Source organism: Orycteropus afer, unplaced genomic scaffold, assembly GCF_000298275.1.
Source record: "Orycteropus afer afer isolate SDZICR_OR568_19922 unplaced genomic scaffold, OryAfe1.0 scaffold00115, whole genome shotgun sequence".
Taxonomy (NCBI): Eukaryota; Metazoa; Chordata; class Mammalia; order Tubulidentata; family Orycteropodidae; genus Orycteropus; species Orycteropus afer.
In genome coordinates this window covers 4,208,922-4,227,249 of record NW_006921702.1, presented here as the reverse complement: position 1 = coordinate 4,227,249, position 18,328 = coordinate 4,208,922, and the positions used below count along the sequence as shown (strand labels likewise).

Sequence of the window (18,328 nt, the reverse complement as noted above, 5' to 3'; positions counted from 1 at the left end):
GCAACACATACAATCTTCTACGTTTTGGCTTTTGCTTCCACCACCCTTTTGGGCTACTTTTGGGAGACTCACCTTTGAGAGTGAGAGGAAAATGAGAGGCATTACAACTGGAGTCATTTTGATTTGGGTGTGTTCATGGTGGCAATACCTACTGCTTCCTGAAGCATTCTAAAAGAGGGATAGTAAGTAAACTGCAAGGTGAATAATACAGGATTTTAAATATTTGCCTCATAATTCAATAATGAAGTGGAATAAGGAACTAAAAATAGGAGACGAACAAGACTTCAAATAATATACTTTCAATTTTTCCTCAAAGGGAACAAAATACAAAAGCCAAGATACCCAGCCACTTGGAGCTCAGTAAAGTTTTCTGCTGAAACTCCTTTCACAGAGCACTTCATATTTGAGCATGCTGGAGCTCAGCTGCAGCCAGTGCTCAGATGCTGCTAGATAATGCTTCTCCCTAGCAAAAATGGGGTTTATCGGTTCAGAAGAGATGCATTTTACAGATAAAAATGACTTCCTCTAACTGCTGATTAGATAAGCAGCCTTGGTATCCTACCCAAAAGACAGCTGCCCAATCTTTAGTTAGACCCAAGCCCACAGCTTTCGCTCCATGGTGAAGAGCTCCTCTGCACTCACAGGCTGTCTGAGCAGTACTAGACTGTGCATCTAACTTCAGTACACCTCAGAATTGTCTTGATATCCCGTATAAAACTTTAAAAAGAATGTGAGATTTTGGAACCAGTCTAATCAATGAAAATGTGTTACCTCCAGTTGCCATCCAGTTGCCATGGACTAGGGAGATTTCATGTATGTCACAGCAGAACTATGTATTACCCCATATCAGTGTAAGCTCTTCCACTGATTCAACCATCTCCTATGAGCTTGTGTAAATCATCTTCTTAATTCATCATTATTATGCTTCTGACCTAGGTGATTTTTTTTTTTAAACTTCATAGGCAGACCCCAGGTTATAAACAAGATGTGTTCTTAAGTGTGTCTTTTTTTTTAGAAGTAGAATGCCAGGCCTTTCTTTCAAGACACCTCTGGATAGACTGGAACCCCCCACCTTTCAGTTAGCAGCTGTCTGCATTTACCTTTTGCACTACCAGGGGCTCTGAGAAATGTAAATTCTTACTTCAGTCCTAGAACTCATGACTGAGGTAAGGAATTATTATTTCTATCGAAAGTCAAAAAGGAAGATTGGTGCTTTTTAAACAGTCATTTTTCTGGATTCCAGGGATAAATTCTGGATTTTTTTTTTTTTTTTGCCTTTTCTTTTTTCAACTTTTGCTAAAGTGAATCAAACTGAAGGATCCACAGGTCTGTACATTAGTGCTGTGAATGCCTCTCAGAGCCCTCACAGAATACAGAGCCCCATGTGTAATGAACTTCAAGGTATAATTAAGTCCTAAAATACACTATCACCACACATCCCTGCAGAAGTGGGTCACTTAGTGAGTAAAGGCAAAAGAAGCACATTCTAGAATGCAAGCCTTCTGTAACTGTTAAGTCAATTCCAACTCTTGGCAACCACATGTGTTACAGAGTAAAACTGCTCCATAAGGTTATTTATTTATTTATTTTTCTGTAATCTTTATGAAGAAAATCACCAGGGCTTTCTTCTACAGCACTGCTGAGTGGGTTTGGACTACCAACATTTAGGTTAGGAGTCAACTGCAAATTATCTGTATCACCCAAGAAACCTTTCTAGAATATAAAGAGGTATATACATTATACATAATCTTCCTGTATTCAAACCCCTGCCAATCATTACATTTCCTTCTACATAAGAGTAACTATTACCTAAGACTGCCCGGATTATCTATTCATGTTGCCAAGTCATTTGTTAAGTTCTGTTCAAACTCATATCAGTATGAGCTCTTCCGCTGATTCAACCATCTCCTACGAGCTTGTGTAGATCATCTTTCTAACTCAGCATTACTATGCTTCTGTCCTAGGTGTTTTTGTTTGTTTGTTTGTTTGTGTCTTTAAGTTGAATTTGTAGGTAAATCAGAACAGGTGCATATGATTCTCATTTAGCCTTACTGTAGGTCAAGAAAAGGCTCAAAGTCTTTTCAATGATTTTAAAGTAGCATATGCAGCAAGTGAGGTGATTGCAAGTAGGGGCTGGTTCAATCATTTCAAAGTGAGCGAAAATTTACATAAAATTAAAGGGTATGTACAAGTTATCCATTTGTAACCCCAGGGAATTACTGTACTCTGAACTCTTTACAGAGGTGGGCATCAAACTCTAACAAGGGTGTGCCTCTAACTTTGTGCTATATCCTCTAGTCTTACATCTCTTTCCTTTGTTTCAGTCTTCCATGATTACCATCTGCATTCAAGTGGCAGTCCCTCATCATTACCACATTATCTTGTGTCTGAAATCACCCAGTTCACAGCCACCATCTCTGCATTCCTGAAGTTGGGAATGCACCTCTAGACTTGTTTGTTGTCAATAGGATTCTAGTGACAGAGAACCTTGGTTAACATTAGCACAAAGAAATGTGCATAAATCGAGAGAGAACAAGTTAGTGATGTAACAAAAATTCATGACGTAAACAAGGAAGAAATGTAAGGCTTAATGAATAAATGAAAAAAAACAAGATTTCTTTGTTTTTGTTTTTTATATAAACTTATCTGCTCTTTAGAAATCCTGATGAAATGAAACATTTTTAAGATCTAAAAACAAAAACAAAAACAAAACACCAATGCCACTGAGTCTATTCTGACTCACAGCAACCCTACAGGACAGAGTAGAACTGTCCCACATGGCTGTAAATCTTTAGGGAAGCAGACTGCCTCATCTTTCTCCCACAGAGTGACTGGTGGTTTTGAACTGCTGACCTTTTTGTCAGCCGCTGAATGCTTTAACCACTATGCCACCAGAGTTCTTTAAAATCTCCTAGTCAACATTTTTCACCATAAATGCCAATCCATTTCCCACTTTTCTAATATGAGGATGATAGTTTATAGAGTAAAATTGGGGTTACACATTAAGAGGTCACCGAGTACCTCTTCTGCTTTGAGCAGTTTCATACACAACCACTTCAGAGAAATGAGATTTCTTTCATTTTTAAAAAGCATCGCTTCAGAAAAAGGTATAATTTCATTAAATAAACCATTTTGTTGACTGAATTCCTCATGCCAGAAAGTCCTCCTTTGCATCTCGCTTAAGTACCTCATGCTATACTCTATATCCTTCTTCCTTCTAATTCTGGAAGAATTCTATTTCCTTCTTATTTCCTAGAAGAAAATGGAAGCCAAATAAGGACTATGGTCTTGACTCTGCCTTACTTCTCGACACCTGTGTTTCCATCCCTCTCTCCCTCTCTCTTTTTTTAAATCTGGAAGACATATCTATATAAGACCTACAGTGGGTCTTCAAAACTGGAAGAGGCAATGAGGTGAGAAGCTATTCTTTCTCTTTCTTGGAATATTCCTATCATATCAGGTACTAAACCCTTCTCCCCTGTCACAGGCATTTGATTCTACCATTTCCCACTAAGTTGTTTATTACTATGTGACCACCTTCTTGCTGAGATTGTTGCTGTTGTTGTTATGTGCCGTCGAGTCGGCCCTGACTCATAGCGACCCCTCCTTGGGTTTCCGAGGCAGTATCACTACGGAAGTAGGACTGCCCAACCTTCCTTCCGAGGAGTGGCTGGTGGGTTTGAACCACCAGCCTTCTGGTTAGCAGTCAAGTGCTTTAGCCACTATGCTACCAGAGCCTTATCTAAAGCTGTATGGCGCTACTGGAGTTACTTTATAGGACTGGCTCCACAGCTGTTCAAAAGCAACCCTGGTCAACTGTTTTAACAGATACCCCAATGGTTTATTATCACCAAATACGTTTCCACACTTTCCTTCCCACTATTTCTCCTTGAAATTTTAATAATAATAGCTAATGCCCTTGACTTTAGCTTGGCTCTAGGGGTGGTCCCTGGTCCTGCCCTATTCTAGTTAATCCCTCCACTCTGTCTTAAGTTTACTCATTCTATGGATCATTTTTCTTTTTTTAATTAGTAAATCCCTCTTCTTCCTTGGTACTGCAATATTACCTATTCTTTCTTTTCCTTCTTTCATGTAATAGCACAACAGATTCCTTTATCCTTTTCATATATCTTTAAACCCTCTGTTTCATACAAGTTACATCCTCCTGTCCTTTTTTCCTTTATGTCTTTGCTACTCTGTCTCCAGCAAAGTATGTTTGCATCATTTACTTTTAACACTCAAAACCACTTTGTGAGATGTATTTACTTGTTATTGCTACTGTAAAAATGAGGAAATTGAGGCTGAGGGAAGCTAAGAACGTTGCCCAGAGGCCCATGGTCAGAGAAGGGGAATTGAACTGAGTGCTGCTGTCTCTAAGATACATTTTCTTTCAGTCTGCCTTCACACCATGTTCCTTCCACCCCATTTACACATCTAACATTTCAACAACTGGGTTTCCTACTACTTCCTCCTGTGTTTCTTACTACTTTTGGGCAAGGGAGGGGTTTCTTCTGGTTTCCTGTTGTCTGTCGTTTTACACTCTTGCTACTCTCTGGCTTATTCCCATGGCACTGATGAAATATGACTTCAAATCTATTTCCTGTGATTTACCAGTTTCCCATACCTTTTTATACTATGTACTTATGTTATATGCATATTTCATTTATTTAAATGCTACATCTTACCAATTGCTTTGATAAGAACATGGTATTAAATACCAAAGCTAGTTGGTATGTTTAAAACACTCAAACAATGGTTTCTAAAACGTGGTTGCTGTGAAGAGTAGTTAATTCTTTCTTCGAAGTCTGTACCATTTGGTCCTCTGGGATCCTCTCACTCACTCACTTTCTCTCCTCAAACTTCTGCCTCCTCTAGACCATGGTTTGTCCTTTTAGGTATGTCACCTGGGCTTTTGCATATTCTGGTTTCACTGCAGTAATCCATAACTCCTTTGACTGCCCAGTCTCCCTAGAGAGAAGACAATCTGGGAAACTGTCTCTGTGCACAGGTCAAATGTTCAAATGGTTGTTTGCCTGGCCTGCTTCACAGTGGATATGTCTACTGCTATTTACAAACCAAGCAAAGAAGTTTATCCAGATTTTAAAATTCAAAATTCAGAAATTCATATGTTATAAAAACTATATCCTGAAAGAAAAAGCAGAATACATTTCATGTCATATATGATAAGGGAACACTGAGAGGAGGCCACAGGAAATACCAAACCCATCCCAAACACCAAAATAACAACCGTGCTTCGTAAATGCCAGAACTTAGAGCTCAATCTGAACAAGTGGAACACAAAATGGTAACTACTCAGGAATTTTTTGATGATCTCTTACCATGGGATAAATATCAACAATGTGAAGTTCATAAAGGGTAATATTTTAACATATTTTCAAGACACTTCTAAAAATGATTGATTTACCTAAAGTAAACTCTGTATGCTTGTTACTCTCCAGGAACTAGCCTTACTTTCAGTTCTCTAAAGGATGCCCACACAGTGATTATGCTTCATAGTGATTTCAGTGACAGCCCACCAAGTTTCTCTATAATGACCCCAAGGTGCCCATCTCTGATATCTGGGTCATTAGTTCATTGGAACGGTTCACGAATCCATATAATTTCTTTGTCTCCTGGTCTCTGAGCCCCTTGTTTTGTGTCTTCAGGTAAGTTTACACAGGACTGCACAAATTTCAGCCATTCATAAACCACCTTTGTAAATTTTTATCATACATGTTCTCTCATCAGCGTAATATTTTAATTTTGATTGCCTTTCTAATTTATATAAATGTGTCTTGAAAGGAACCTTTATAGTAGCACAGGGTGATAAAACAAGGATCCCTTGCAATAAATAGTAGACAATCATAGACATAAACATGTAAATTTAAAAAAGCATGTTCTTCTATGTCTCAATTTTGGAAAACCCTGAAATGATTAATGTAGCTGTCCTACATGATTCAAAATGTTACTGCTCTGCCCACCTACCTTTCTCTAAAGAGAAGTCATTTTCTCATAGGAAAATAATTGATCAATGTACTTATTTTCTTGGTTTATTCACACAATCCCTATTTGGTTGTGCAACTAAATTAAATATATGTATGTGTATAAATTGAATATACATATATAATTGAATATATGTATACTTATATGAGTATGTCTGTATACATATACACACATACACATATATATGACCATTATACCCAAAGGCAGCTTGGTTTCTAAGACACGGAAACTCTCAAAATATTATTTCTTACCTATTGCATCAGGATGTCTTATAGACAGAGGACTGTGGTAACATTCATAACCCTGAGAACTTGACATATGTCTGCCCTCTGGCTGTGGAGGCTCATGTAGCTGATCCACCATGTGACCCATTTTTCCCCATATACGCTTTATGATATATATATATATATATATATATATATATATATATATATATATATATATATATATATATATATATATATATATATATATAAAAGATATTCTAAGGAACTGTTGACTCATTAGCTCATGAAATTGTGGTATAATGGAATGAAAACTACTCTGAGTCAGAAAATGGGATTCTCATTCTGACTATGCTATTTGACTTTGGTTAATTTACTCAACATCTCTGGGCCTCTGTTTTCTTACAATGAAGAGGGATCGATTAAGTTTTCTAAGCATAAAATGTAGCACTGTAAGTTAAACACTGAGGAGAATGCTGATGCTCCTATGCCCACTCTTTTAACGAAAAGGGTATGTAAATGTTTGCTAAGTTATAAAATCTAGATTTTTTTCTTTACATTAAAAAAGCTTCCATTTATAACAGTTAAATTTGACATTTAAGCACTATTCTTATTGCTTAAAGGAATACCATAAAATGGTCAGATATGGCTCCCCTACCTAAAGCTCTAAAAATAAATAGTTTTACTGCCACAACACATAAGACATATTTTTCTCACTATATGCAATCTATAACATTTGCTATTCCTGAAAGCACAGTGAATACAGAGGACAGTGATGTTTGTGCCCAGATGGCAGGATTTACTCGTCGGCTTCTTCATTTGGTGCATGTGGGTCTCTTAGCTACACTAAACTTTGAGTATCTGTCCTCTCTCAGACAAAGGGGCCCCATTCTGCTGATCTTTATAACATGTTTCCTTAAAACAATGGTGGAGGGAAAACAGCAAGTAAGACTCATGACACAGATTTCACAGGAGGAGAGCATACACTCATAGCCTGTAAAAAGGATACCAGGATCAGCTGACTTACCCACACCTCTCTCGTTCTTGGAATTCTGCTGCCCTCCAGAAGTGGTGGACAGGTCCTCAGGAACAGGCATGGGCTCATCACCATCATCAGGATTATCACTTATGGGAGGGCTTTCCTTCCCTGAGGAGATAAGTAGCAGCTTGAGTTCTGATGGCCTGTTGTCACCAGTAGGGCAGGGCCCCAAGGAAGCACAAGGTGTTTGGGCTTGGTTAGAGAGAGTGAGGCCTCATAAGAAGGTGATGACTGGATTGAGTTAATGCATCTCTACTGGGGGAACATACATTTTTCTGTTTATAAAAAAATAGTTATTGCCAAGAAGAGAGAAAGGAAAAGAAAGAGAAAAAATGGGGTGTGGTAGGGATAAGGGATGTTTACAGAAGGATGAGAAAGGAGAATATAGATGCAAAAAAGGAAAAAAATAATACCAATCCTAGAGATAAACACTACTAAAATTATGCAATGTGTATATGTGTACTTTTGTTAGTGCTCTCCAGTTGGCTCTGACTCATAGCGACCTTATGTACAACAAAACGAAATATTACCAGTCCTGTGCCAGCCTCACAATCCTTTCTATACCTGAGCCCATCGCTGAAGCCATTGTGTCAATTCATCTCGTTGAGGGCCTTCCCCTTCTCTATTGACCATGCACTTTAGCAAGTATGATATCCTTCTCCAGGGAATAGTTGCTTCTGACAACATGACCAAAGTAGGTGAGACAAAGTCTGGCCATTCTTACCTATAAGGAGCATTCCAGCTGCACTTCTTCCAGGACAGATTTGTTCATTCTTTTGGTAATACATGGTACTTTCAATATTCTTTGCCAACACCAATCAAAAGCCTCAACTCTTTTTCGGTCTTCCTTATTCATTTTCCAGCTCTCACATGCATATGAGGTGACTGAAAATACAATGGCTTGGGGTAGGCGCACTTTAGTCTTCAAAGAGGCATCTTTGCTCTTCAGCACTTTAAAGAGGTCTTTTGCAGTAGATTTGCCCAGTGCAATATGCCATCTGATTTTTTAACTGCTGCTTCCATTGGTGTTGATTGTGGAACTAAGTAATATGAAATCTTTGATTTCAATCAATATGTGTATACACTTATATATTATTGATAACGTGGTGATGCATTTTCTTTTTCAAAATAAATTGTGCTTTTAAAGGATTTTGGCATTTAATGCCTTACGAACATCTATCTATGCTAGTTTATTTTATTTATACTGGCTGTGTTATACTCCATTGCACAGCTAGATAGGATTTATATGAATCCTTTTTTGTATTTTTGAATCTGTATTTTTTACCAACATTTTTAAAATTATTAAACACATTTTCACATATCCTTAATAATCATCATAGTATAAATTTCCAGGAATGTTATAGCTAGGTTAAAAGGCATCTACATTTTTAGGGCTCCTGACATGTTTTGCCATATTTTTCTTCTGGACGGTAGTTCTAATTTTCCTCCTTCAGTCTTGCGTTACCATACATCCCCTCATATTTATTTTCTTTAAGGACACCAGCTATGGAATGTTTTGCTAACTGCCTAAATTGATTTAACTTGGTAGAGAAGAAGTTTGGAAAGGAGAATGGATAGGAAATCTCATGCCTGCTGTGAAAATGATTACTTCCCTGCATCAAAGAAAGTGTGCCAACATCAACTTTCATCACTAAAATAGGAAAGTAAAACAAAGTCCACACAACTGCTATCATTGCTTATACTTTTTAAAGTAGAATTTACCAAAGAGAGTAAGATTTACTTATTCTGACTTAGCTAGAATTAGGTTTGACCAGAGCCTTCAATAATGGGGATTCACTCCTACTTCAAGGAATCCAAGACTTGGAAGTCATGAGTGATAGAAAAATGCCTTTTCTACTTAAGTTGAAACCTGTCTCCTGTAGCTTCTACCTTTTAGACTTAATTTAAAATTGAATTTTGAGACATAAACTACATGTAAGAAATAGCTGATAAAGACCTAAGTGGATACAAAATAATGCAATATAACTTCCTGTTCCTTCTTGATTAAGATCCTAAAGAAGGACTATTAGACTAAAAATTCATATTTGTGACTCAGATGACAACTTGGTTGACAAGTAAAATGAGATTTCCACATAGACAAATCCAGACTTTTGGGAAAGTGTGCAAATGATGAGGCAAGTGTTCAAGTGCCTAATAAACATGTCTAGATAAAGTGCAAAAATGTCCTTATTTGTTTGAATAAATGTCCTGCAAGAGTGATACCAACATTTTAGAGGATTGGCAAGACCTGTACAATCACTGCCAATATACCAAACAACTTTTACTGGAATAATTTAAAATAGAACCTCCACAGACACTGAGTCTATGCTATGGGGAATAGCATTGCATTCTCTAGGAAACAGACATCACAATTTATTATTCCAGCTTAGTTGTAATTACCACGATTGGCATATTTTCAGAAAGAGCATTATTGGGTATATTTGGATAGCCAATACAAGATGAATAGTTACGATGGGTCAAGACTACAAGAATTTCCCAAAGAAAAGCAAAAGGCCAGAGAAAAATTGATTAAAAGTGCTCATATTACACTAAAGCATTGTAAATGTGCATTATGTCAGTAATAATTTTCATTGCCGCAAATAGAACACCTTAAAAGTAATGGCAGGTAAATGTTATAGTATTATTTTCACAAATTATCTCATAAATGAGGAAAAACTCTGAATCAGCGAATATAGCAGGTATATGGAGCCATTTGACAAATCTTATTTTTTTATAAAATGACTGGTCTAGAGCAGCAGTTTCACACACTGGGGACTTTGGTGAGGGAGAATGTCAGAGGACTTTTCTTTTTTTGTGCAAAGAATCTCACATAGAATTTTATAAGACAAACATTCCATTTAAAGGGGGGTCATCGCAGGGTGGGGAGACTGGAAGATCAAGAGATCCAAGCTGCTTGCCTTCTTGAGGAACTCTTAAGGTACCTCCATAGAGCTCACAGTGAAGATGACTGCCCTAACAAACTAACCCAATGGCTAAATATTTACTGAGTGTGTGGTATGTGCTTGTGTGTTCTATGTTTAAAAAGCTGTCACAGGATGACATATTTCTTATAATCTTTCCAATTATAATGCTGGAGTACTCCACTATGCTTTGGGACCAATTTAAATATTCATAGCACTTTGGAACACAGGTAATCATAAAAAATGAGTTCTTATCCCATGAAGGAGTGCCTGACTTTTTTCTCAGTTCATGCCAAAATACATCCAAATAATTCTCGAATACTTGCTATTATTATTATTTTTTAATTTAACCATTCTACTAGGTGGCAAGATCAACTACACATTGATGAGGATGTTCATAAACAGTAGATAGGCTTCTTAAGCATTTTACCAGTCTGGTGGATTTCATGCATGAATTAAATGCTAGTTATGCAGTTTCCCTGGTCTTACATCTCAGAACTTTTGTTTTCTCTATGTAGGGAAAAAAAAAAAAAAAGGAATAATAAAAACAGTAGGGCTCATGAAGCTGAAATGCCATGGGTCAGACTTGATCAATAGAAGCTCTCTATGCAGAAGGAACACATGGAGAGAAGGGGGAATAAAAATTAGCCTCAGTGTGTACAGTGACAACCAGTTAGAACTGGAATATAGCAAAGTTATATATTTATATATTTACATGCCCTCCAAGAGCCTTTTTAATTCAACCTTCTCTGGCCTTAACTTAGGGATTGTTTTTAAGAAGTCATCTGATTTGCTTAAAAGCCCCTGCAGTTTGAGTAATAGTTGCCTGGACATTAACCATGTCTTTGTGCCCTGGGACCCTTGCATTCTCTTGCTGCTGGAGATTTTATGCTGAAAATGTACCACTTCACAAAAACCTTCATGGGGACAAAAACAATTTCATATGTCGATTTTTTAAAAAACTTGGCCATTTAACCATTTTAAATGTGAAAACTATACCAAAGATTATAAAGAGAAAATTATTAAATCGAGTAAACACATCAGGAATATTAGGACAAGATGACTGGGAGTTAGTTGACCCTGGACATACTTCTGGCTTGATCAATTATATGACTTAAGGGACCTCGAGACAAACTACTTCTTTCTTCATGTGAGTAAAAAACACAAGTTTGGGCTCACTCACAGAGTGTTGTGAAGATAAAATACAAAAATGTACATGAACTTGAATACACTAAATAAACTTATGGTTTTATATTGTAAACTATAACTTACTATATAAACATATGGCCAAAGGCCCTTATTTTCTCAAAGTGCACATATAATGGTATATGCAAACATACTGTGTTGTAGACAGCAAGAAATCATGATTTAAATGGAGTAATTTAGGAGGTACAATAAAATTTTACTTACTCAGGAAAATGAAAGAAAGTTCTGGCTAAACTATAAATACACCCAGTTTACACTTAATTTTCCTAGTTCCTATGTTTCAAATGTAGTTCTTGGGTGGCACAAATCATTAAGTGCTTGACTACTAACTGAAAGGCTGGCAATTCAAACTCACTAGAGGCACCTTGGGAAAAAGACCTGGTAATCTGTTTCCAAAAGATCATACGCATTGAAAACTCTATGAAGCAGTTCTGCTCTGCGCACATTGGATCTCCATGAGTCAGAATGAACTTGATGGCAACTGGCTTTTTCTGGTTACATTTCAAATAACACATTACCTATGAGACTTTTGGGCAAACTAGATGCTAATATTATACAATTAGCTTATCAATTGCAAGCTAATTAATTTTCAAGTAGACTATATTTCACTGAAATGCATGAGTTTTTATCATATATTCATTCAGGAGAAAACATTTCCTGTAGTAAATAAAAACTCAGAATACAGATTCTCAACTCTATAGAATAGTGGAGAAGTTTGTATCCCAGAGACCATGGGCTGACTTCTGGTCAGTTTCTTAAATTCTCTGTACCTTAGCTCCCTATAGTTTGAAAATAATAGCTGTATATTCTTCATTGCATTCTAATAAGGTTGAAAGAGACAAATGCTTATGATAGTGTCTGATAAATATGAAGCATTCAATGTTACTTACTATAATTGACTAGATAAAATATTTTCATTGTTACTTATGTGAGCCTTATTTCCCTAAGTAGACTATATATGTCTGTTGTTGTTATTGTTATGAGCCATCAAGTCGGACCTGACTCGTAGCGACCCCTCCTTGGGTTTCCGAGGCAGTATCACTACGGAAGTAGATTGCCCCATCTTCCTTCCAAGGAGTGGCTGGTGGGTTTGAACCGTCAGCCTTCTGGTTAGCAGTCAAGTGCCTTAGGCACTATGCTACCAGAGCTCCCATATATGTCTAGAGAGTACATTTCTTACTTGCTGATTCCAACAAACACATTATTAATACCATTTAGAAAACATCCAGATGTATTTAGTGTCAGAGGAGCCAGAGGACCTTAAAAAGCAACTCGTTCAACACTCTTATGTTACAAATGGTAACTACAGTGGTCCACGAGGTAGAGAAAACTGTCTTAGTTCCCATAGTTGAGAGCAGAGAAGGGACACAGATGGGGGCAGAGATGGGACAGGTCTCCTGATTACTCTCTCCTACAACACACTAACTCTTGCTATAGAAACAAAATGAAAAATAACGCACACACATTAGTAGTCTTTTGAAAGACTACTGAAAAATAAAAAATAAAAATAAAGATAAAAAAGGAAGGCAAGGAAGAAGGAAGGAAAGGAGGAAAGGGGGGATGGAGAAAAGGAAGAAAACTTACCAAATGAATTGGTAAGACATACCCTAAATGAACTACAGCTTGCATTTAGATATAGTGCCTAAGGCACTTGACTGCTAACCAGAAGGCTGGCAGTTCAAACCCACCAGCCACTTCTCAGAAGGAAGGATGGGCAATCTACTTTCATAGTGATACTGCCTCGAAAACCCAAGGAGGGGTCGCTATGAGTTGGGGCCGACTCGATGGCACATAACAACAACAACAACAACTCCCCACATACATGTGTCTCCTGCCAACCATGTGACCCATGTCAATAAATTTATGTGGGCATCTACTATCTGAAAGATGCTGTAAACCAAGAAACAGTCCACATTTAGGATATATCCTAGGGAGGAAACAACTAGTCAGATATTAAATATTTCTCCTTTTTTTCAAGAGAGTATTTCACGTATATCAGGTTGAACCATATGAAACTGCTGGTATTTGAAAATTTTTTACCCATAAAAATGGCAATTTCAAATGGTCCAACAGAGGAAATTTATTGTTTTTCCTTTCTTACAGAAAGAACATAACAGTGTTGTATAATTTCATGGGAAAAGAGATTGACTTAGTAACATATTACTTTATATTTCATATAAAAATGTTAGCTACTGTTTATCTGAATGTACATCCTTATTCCATAACTAACTGCCCACTTCCCCCAATTTTGGAAATGGAAAAAAAAAAAAGTGCTGTGATGGTTGGTTTAATTGGAGAAGCAGCAATCTCATTTCAAGAAAAAGAAAAAGTATCCTTGAATCTTTCCTCTATTAAAATGACACAACTGTAAGCACTGTTTAGGATGCACAAAGTTCAGCATAAATCAAAGTGTTATTAATGTTTTAGAAATATTAACTCCTTTGCTAAGTATATACAAACTAAATTTCTGATCAAACTTTAAATCTTTTTCAACCAAAAACAAGTTTATTTTTTCAGGAAGTCTTGTGTAATGAGGGCTCCCTTCATTCTTGCCCTCACCCCTGGCTACCTTCTCCTTTAAAAAAGACATAGTAGAAAATAACAAATGCTGGCGAGGTTCTGGAGAGATTGGGACTCTCATACACTGCTGGTGGGACTGTAAAATGGTACAACCATTGTGGAAAACAGTATGGAGATTCCTTCAAAAGTTGGAAATACAAATACCATTTGATCCAGCCATCCCATTACTAGGTATATACCCTAAAGAAGTAAGAGCCATGACAAGAACAGATATATGCACACCCATGTTCATCGCAGCACTATTTACAATAGCCAAAAGATGGAAACAACCTAGATGTCCATCAGCTGAGGAGTGGATAACCAAACTATGGTACATACACACAATAGAATACTATGCAACGCTAAAGAATAATGTAGAATCTGCAAAACACCGCATAACATGGATGAACTTGGAGGACATTATGCTGAGTGAAATAAGTCAATCACAAAAGGACAAATATGGTATTAGTCCGTTACTGTAAAAATTAAGGAAAGGTTTATCTATTGAAGGAAATTTTCTTTGTTGGTTACCAGGCGTGGGAGGGGAGGGGAGGGACTGCTGTTAGATAGATAGTGATAAATATTGATTTGGGTGAAGAGAAAGGCAACATACCAAATGTGAGTGACCAATATGGCAGCACTGAGGATGAGAAAGACATAGAGAGGTACATGGGAAGTACAGACAACAAATATGAACCCTTTTGCATATACAGTACTGAGTTCTCAGTGAAGGTAAACATGGGTATATGGATGGATAGATAGGTGGACAGGCTAAACGATTAGGTATGTCTATGAAAGAGGGAGTGTATCCAAGATCATATATAGGGTTGGCAGACAATGGTCCTATAAGTTTATGTGAATGATCAGAATCCCCAGGTGTACAGTACAGCTGACAAGGGGCTAGATTGTGGTCACTGCTTGGCCACAGCCAGCTACCCAGAGCAGTTGATCCTGAGGGCTTGGGACCATGGTTACAGGGGACATCAAGCTCAATTGGCATAACATACTATACAAAACATTGTTCCACCTCCTACTTTGGTGAGTAGTGACTGGGATCTTAAAAGCTAGCAAGCTGCCATCTAGATGCAACGATGGGTCTCTCCTCGTCAAGAGCAAAGAAGAAAGAAGAAAACCAAAATTAATGGAAACAATCAGTCCCCACGACTGGTACACCATCCAATCTGTAACCTACACAACTACAAGACCAGAAGAACTAGATGGTGCCCGGCTACCACTGTCATCCACTTGGAAGGGATGTAGGAGATCCTGGATAGAGAGGGAGAACAATATGGAACAAAACTCAAAATCATTTGGAGGGAAAAAAAAAAAAAAAAAGGATGGTTGGGACCAGGTTTGCTGGTCCAATAGAGCCTGGTGGAACCACTGAGACTATGGCCCCTAGCTGCCCTTCAGGTCTGGAATTGAACCTACACCTGTGGTTTCCAGCCAAACAAAGTACAGGCATGTGAGTTAAACATTTACCTCAAGTAGACACACGCCCTGGAGAGAACAATCATGGGAGAAGGAAGGGCTGCTTATGCACAGGGAGATGGCTCAGGGCGCAGGAGAGTACGGAGGGATGGTCACTGGGAAGAGGTAACTATGGGGAGGAAGTGGGAGGGGAGCTGTTGCATTGTGGTAAACTGTGGTCAATGACATGAGACAAAGTATATGTGAACTGCTGTATGGAAAGTGAATTTGCTCTGTAAATCTTCACCCAAATCACAATTAAAAAAAAAAAAAGACATAGTACAGGATGAATTAAGTATTTAGCATGAAGTTAAGAGAGGGCAAGAAAAATGTCAGAGGAAAATGAGGCTTTTGTTATTTCTGATACTGTGAGATGAGATCAGAAATTTGGCAAGCTGTTCCTGTTACAAAACATTCTAGAGATGGCTACCTAGACTAAAGCATTCTGTTTTCATTGTAGGCATTGTAGGGGTAGACCTTTGATCAAAGTAGTCTCATTCTCTTCAAATTCATCACACAAAATACTAATCTAGAAGCTAAACATTTATCACTGTTGATGCAGAAAGAAAGCACATAAAAAGGCTATAAAAAAAGTTTTGTTTTTTTTTTTAAATAACCAGATTTTTTTGTTAAGAAACAAAATGAATTAAGGGGGAAAAAAATCAAATAATACTGAAAGGAAGTGGATGAAAAGCAAAAGTCTACCTCCTTCTCCCTATCTTACCTCTTCCTTCCACTACTCTGTGTGTGTGTGTCTGAGTGATTTGTTTACTTTGTAAAGACTGGTATCATATTTTCCACACCATCCTGAAACTTTTTTTTTTTTTTCAATTTAACACATACCTTGGACATCTTTCCATACCAATACATTCATATTTTCATCATTTTTAAGAGCTATATGAAAAAGAGCATGGATGTGCCAAAGATTTTTTTCTTTGAAAAAACTGGAGGTGTGTCAGCAAAGGCACAAATGACATTGACAGACCAGCCTTCTGGGATTGACGATGAATCTGTGAAACTCCAAAATATAAACTCTTGCAACTTCCAGAGCCTACTGAAAGCCACTGCAGCCCACATGTCTGGCACAAGGTCAGGCTGAAAGTGGACTTCTGGCACCTATGAATGAATATGTGTACTGTACAGGTTCTGATAGGGGGTGATTCCTCCCCCTTAGTCACCCAATAGTACAGTCTATGCTCCATCTCTAGGTGTCATTTCCAATTATTTACTAGAAAAAATACATGGGAAAAGGGAGGACTGATGTTTCTACGTTTAACAAGTATTCTGAGTTGTACTCCTATGTTTTTCAAGTTACTTCCCCTTCCTTCTCTCTAACTTTTAAACACGGCCATGGCACATGTTTGGCGTTTAGGGCAGATCAATCAACCATTTCTCCCCAGAGTGCAAATGCATATTTAATCTTTCCCAAGAAGTTACTACCAGATTTAACAGTAGAATTGATTTCATTTTGGAGATTTTTCTGTTAAGGTCTTCATATTGGGGTAATTGCTAAGAGTTAAGTAAAATATAGATAGAAAGTCCATCTTGGTTTTTGCTTAGGCAGAAGAACTCCTCTTCCTCTTTTATGAGCATAATAAGCACCTTGAGTTCTGGCATCCTGTGGGGCAATCCTCATGATCTCCCCATACAGGTATCTTTTAAAAATCTCACCTGAAATTTGGGACATATCTTGACCATCATCAGCTTCCATTGTCCTTAGAATATCTGAGAAAAAGAGGAAGGGGTTTTAGTTTAAAGAAAAATACTAATAATATATGAAAAAGAGAGAAAAATAAAGAAACCATATGCTATTTAACAACAAGGTTATCTTGCAAGAATAATACATTTTCCTCCTCACATACTTGCTGGAGTATCAGACTGGCACAGACCTTGATCCTTTTAAAAACAGCATTACAAAGATTTATAAAAATATCATTACAAGCACAGGAGGACCAAATTTGTTATTTATTGTTAATTTCCTACTGCATAATAACCCAAAATGCAAACTGACTGCAACAAAATTAAGCAGAAAATTAAATGGCCCTGGGTCATTGTAGGCACAGAATTCATTCTCTTGGCTGATCCATAGTTATGTTCTTTCTAATTTACTGAGCATGCATCGATGAACCTTGAGTCAGCTTGGTGACACGCGTACAATCAGCAATCAAAAAACGAAGCAATTTGTTGAAGAATGTCTCATTTACCCAGGCAGGGCTGCATATCTGAGCAGCAACTGCACTACCTCTATCAATAATGAATACACCTCCAGCCTGGCAGATGGGCCACGCCGGTGCTTCCGTCTTTGTCCCTCACTCTTTCAGGGCCCTTGCCTCACACTTCACCAGCTCTCTTGCACTGGGAGAAGTGAAGCTTACTATACCAGCAAAACCAGTGCAGGAGAGAAGAGGGGCCCAAACTTTCCTGTTCTGCTGACAGATGGCTTGTTCCTCAGATTGGTTTAAAAACAAGTAAACGCGCAACTGGGTAGATGTTGCTCTTCTGTCACAATAGTGAATGCTCCATAGATTGCACTGCAAACTCCTACAAACACCAGGGAAAAACTCTGCATGTTACTGGGATAGAAATAAAGGACTGTTAGCTTTTGCATATGGAGTGCTGGCCTGAATCTCAAGTGGCATCTCAAGATGTCAGTGACATCTGGTAGCTCGGTGGATTAGAAATCTGTAGCCAGGGAAGGTGTAGCCTCAGCAAAACCTGCTCATTTATGCTCTGCTAGCAACCTAGATAACTTTCAGAAAAGAAATGTCACTCACTAGCAAACTGAGTTTATTTTCTGGATCTAAATCAGATCACTTTTGTTTTGTTTTGCTTTTGGCCACCTCTGTCTCTTTGGTCATATGTGTGCATCTGAGCTGTGAGGCCTTTTTCAGTAGAGACCTGAGACC

The 18,328-nt window shown here is 37.8% G+C and overlaps 1 protein-coding gene across 1 annotated transcript in view; it reads right to left on the bottom strand.

The window, feature by feature from the left end:
* Positions 1–17,133, bottom strand: part of IKZF1 (IKAROS family zinc finger 1) — a 97,348-nt gene extending 80,215 nt beyond the window's left edge. Inside the window, exons 1-2 of the mRNA XM_042781406.1 lie at positions 17,094–17,133; positions 7,255–7,374 (exon numbers count right to left, since the gene is read on the bottom strand). Of these exons, the coding sequence (XP_042637340.1) occupies positions 7,255–7,374; positions 17,094–17,133 (160 nt within the window). The remainder of the gene's footprint in view (positions 1–7,254; positions 7,375–17,093) is intronic.
* Between the last annotated feature and the right edge of the window lie 1,195 nt (positions 17,134–18,328).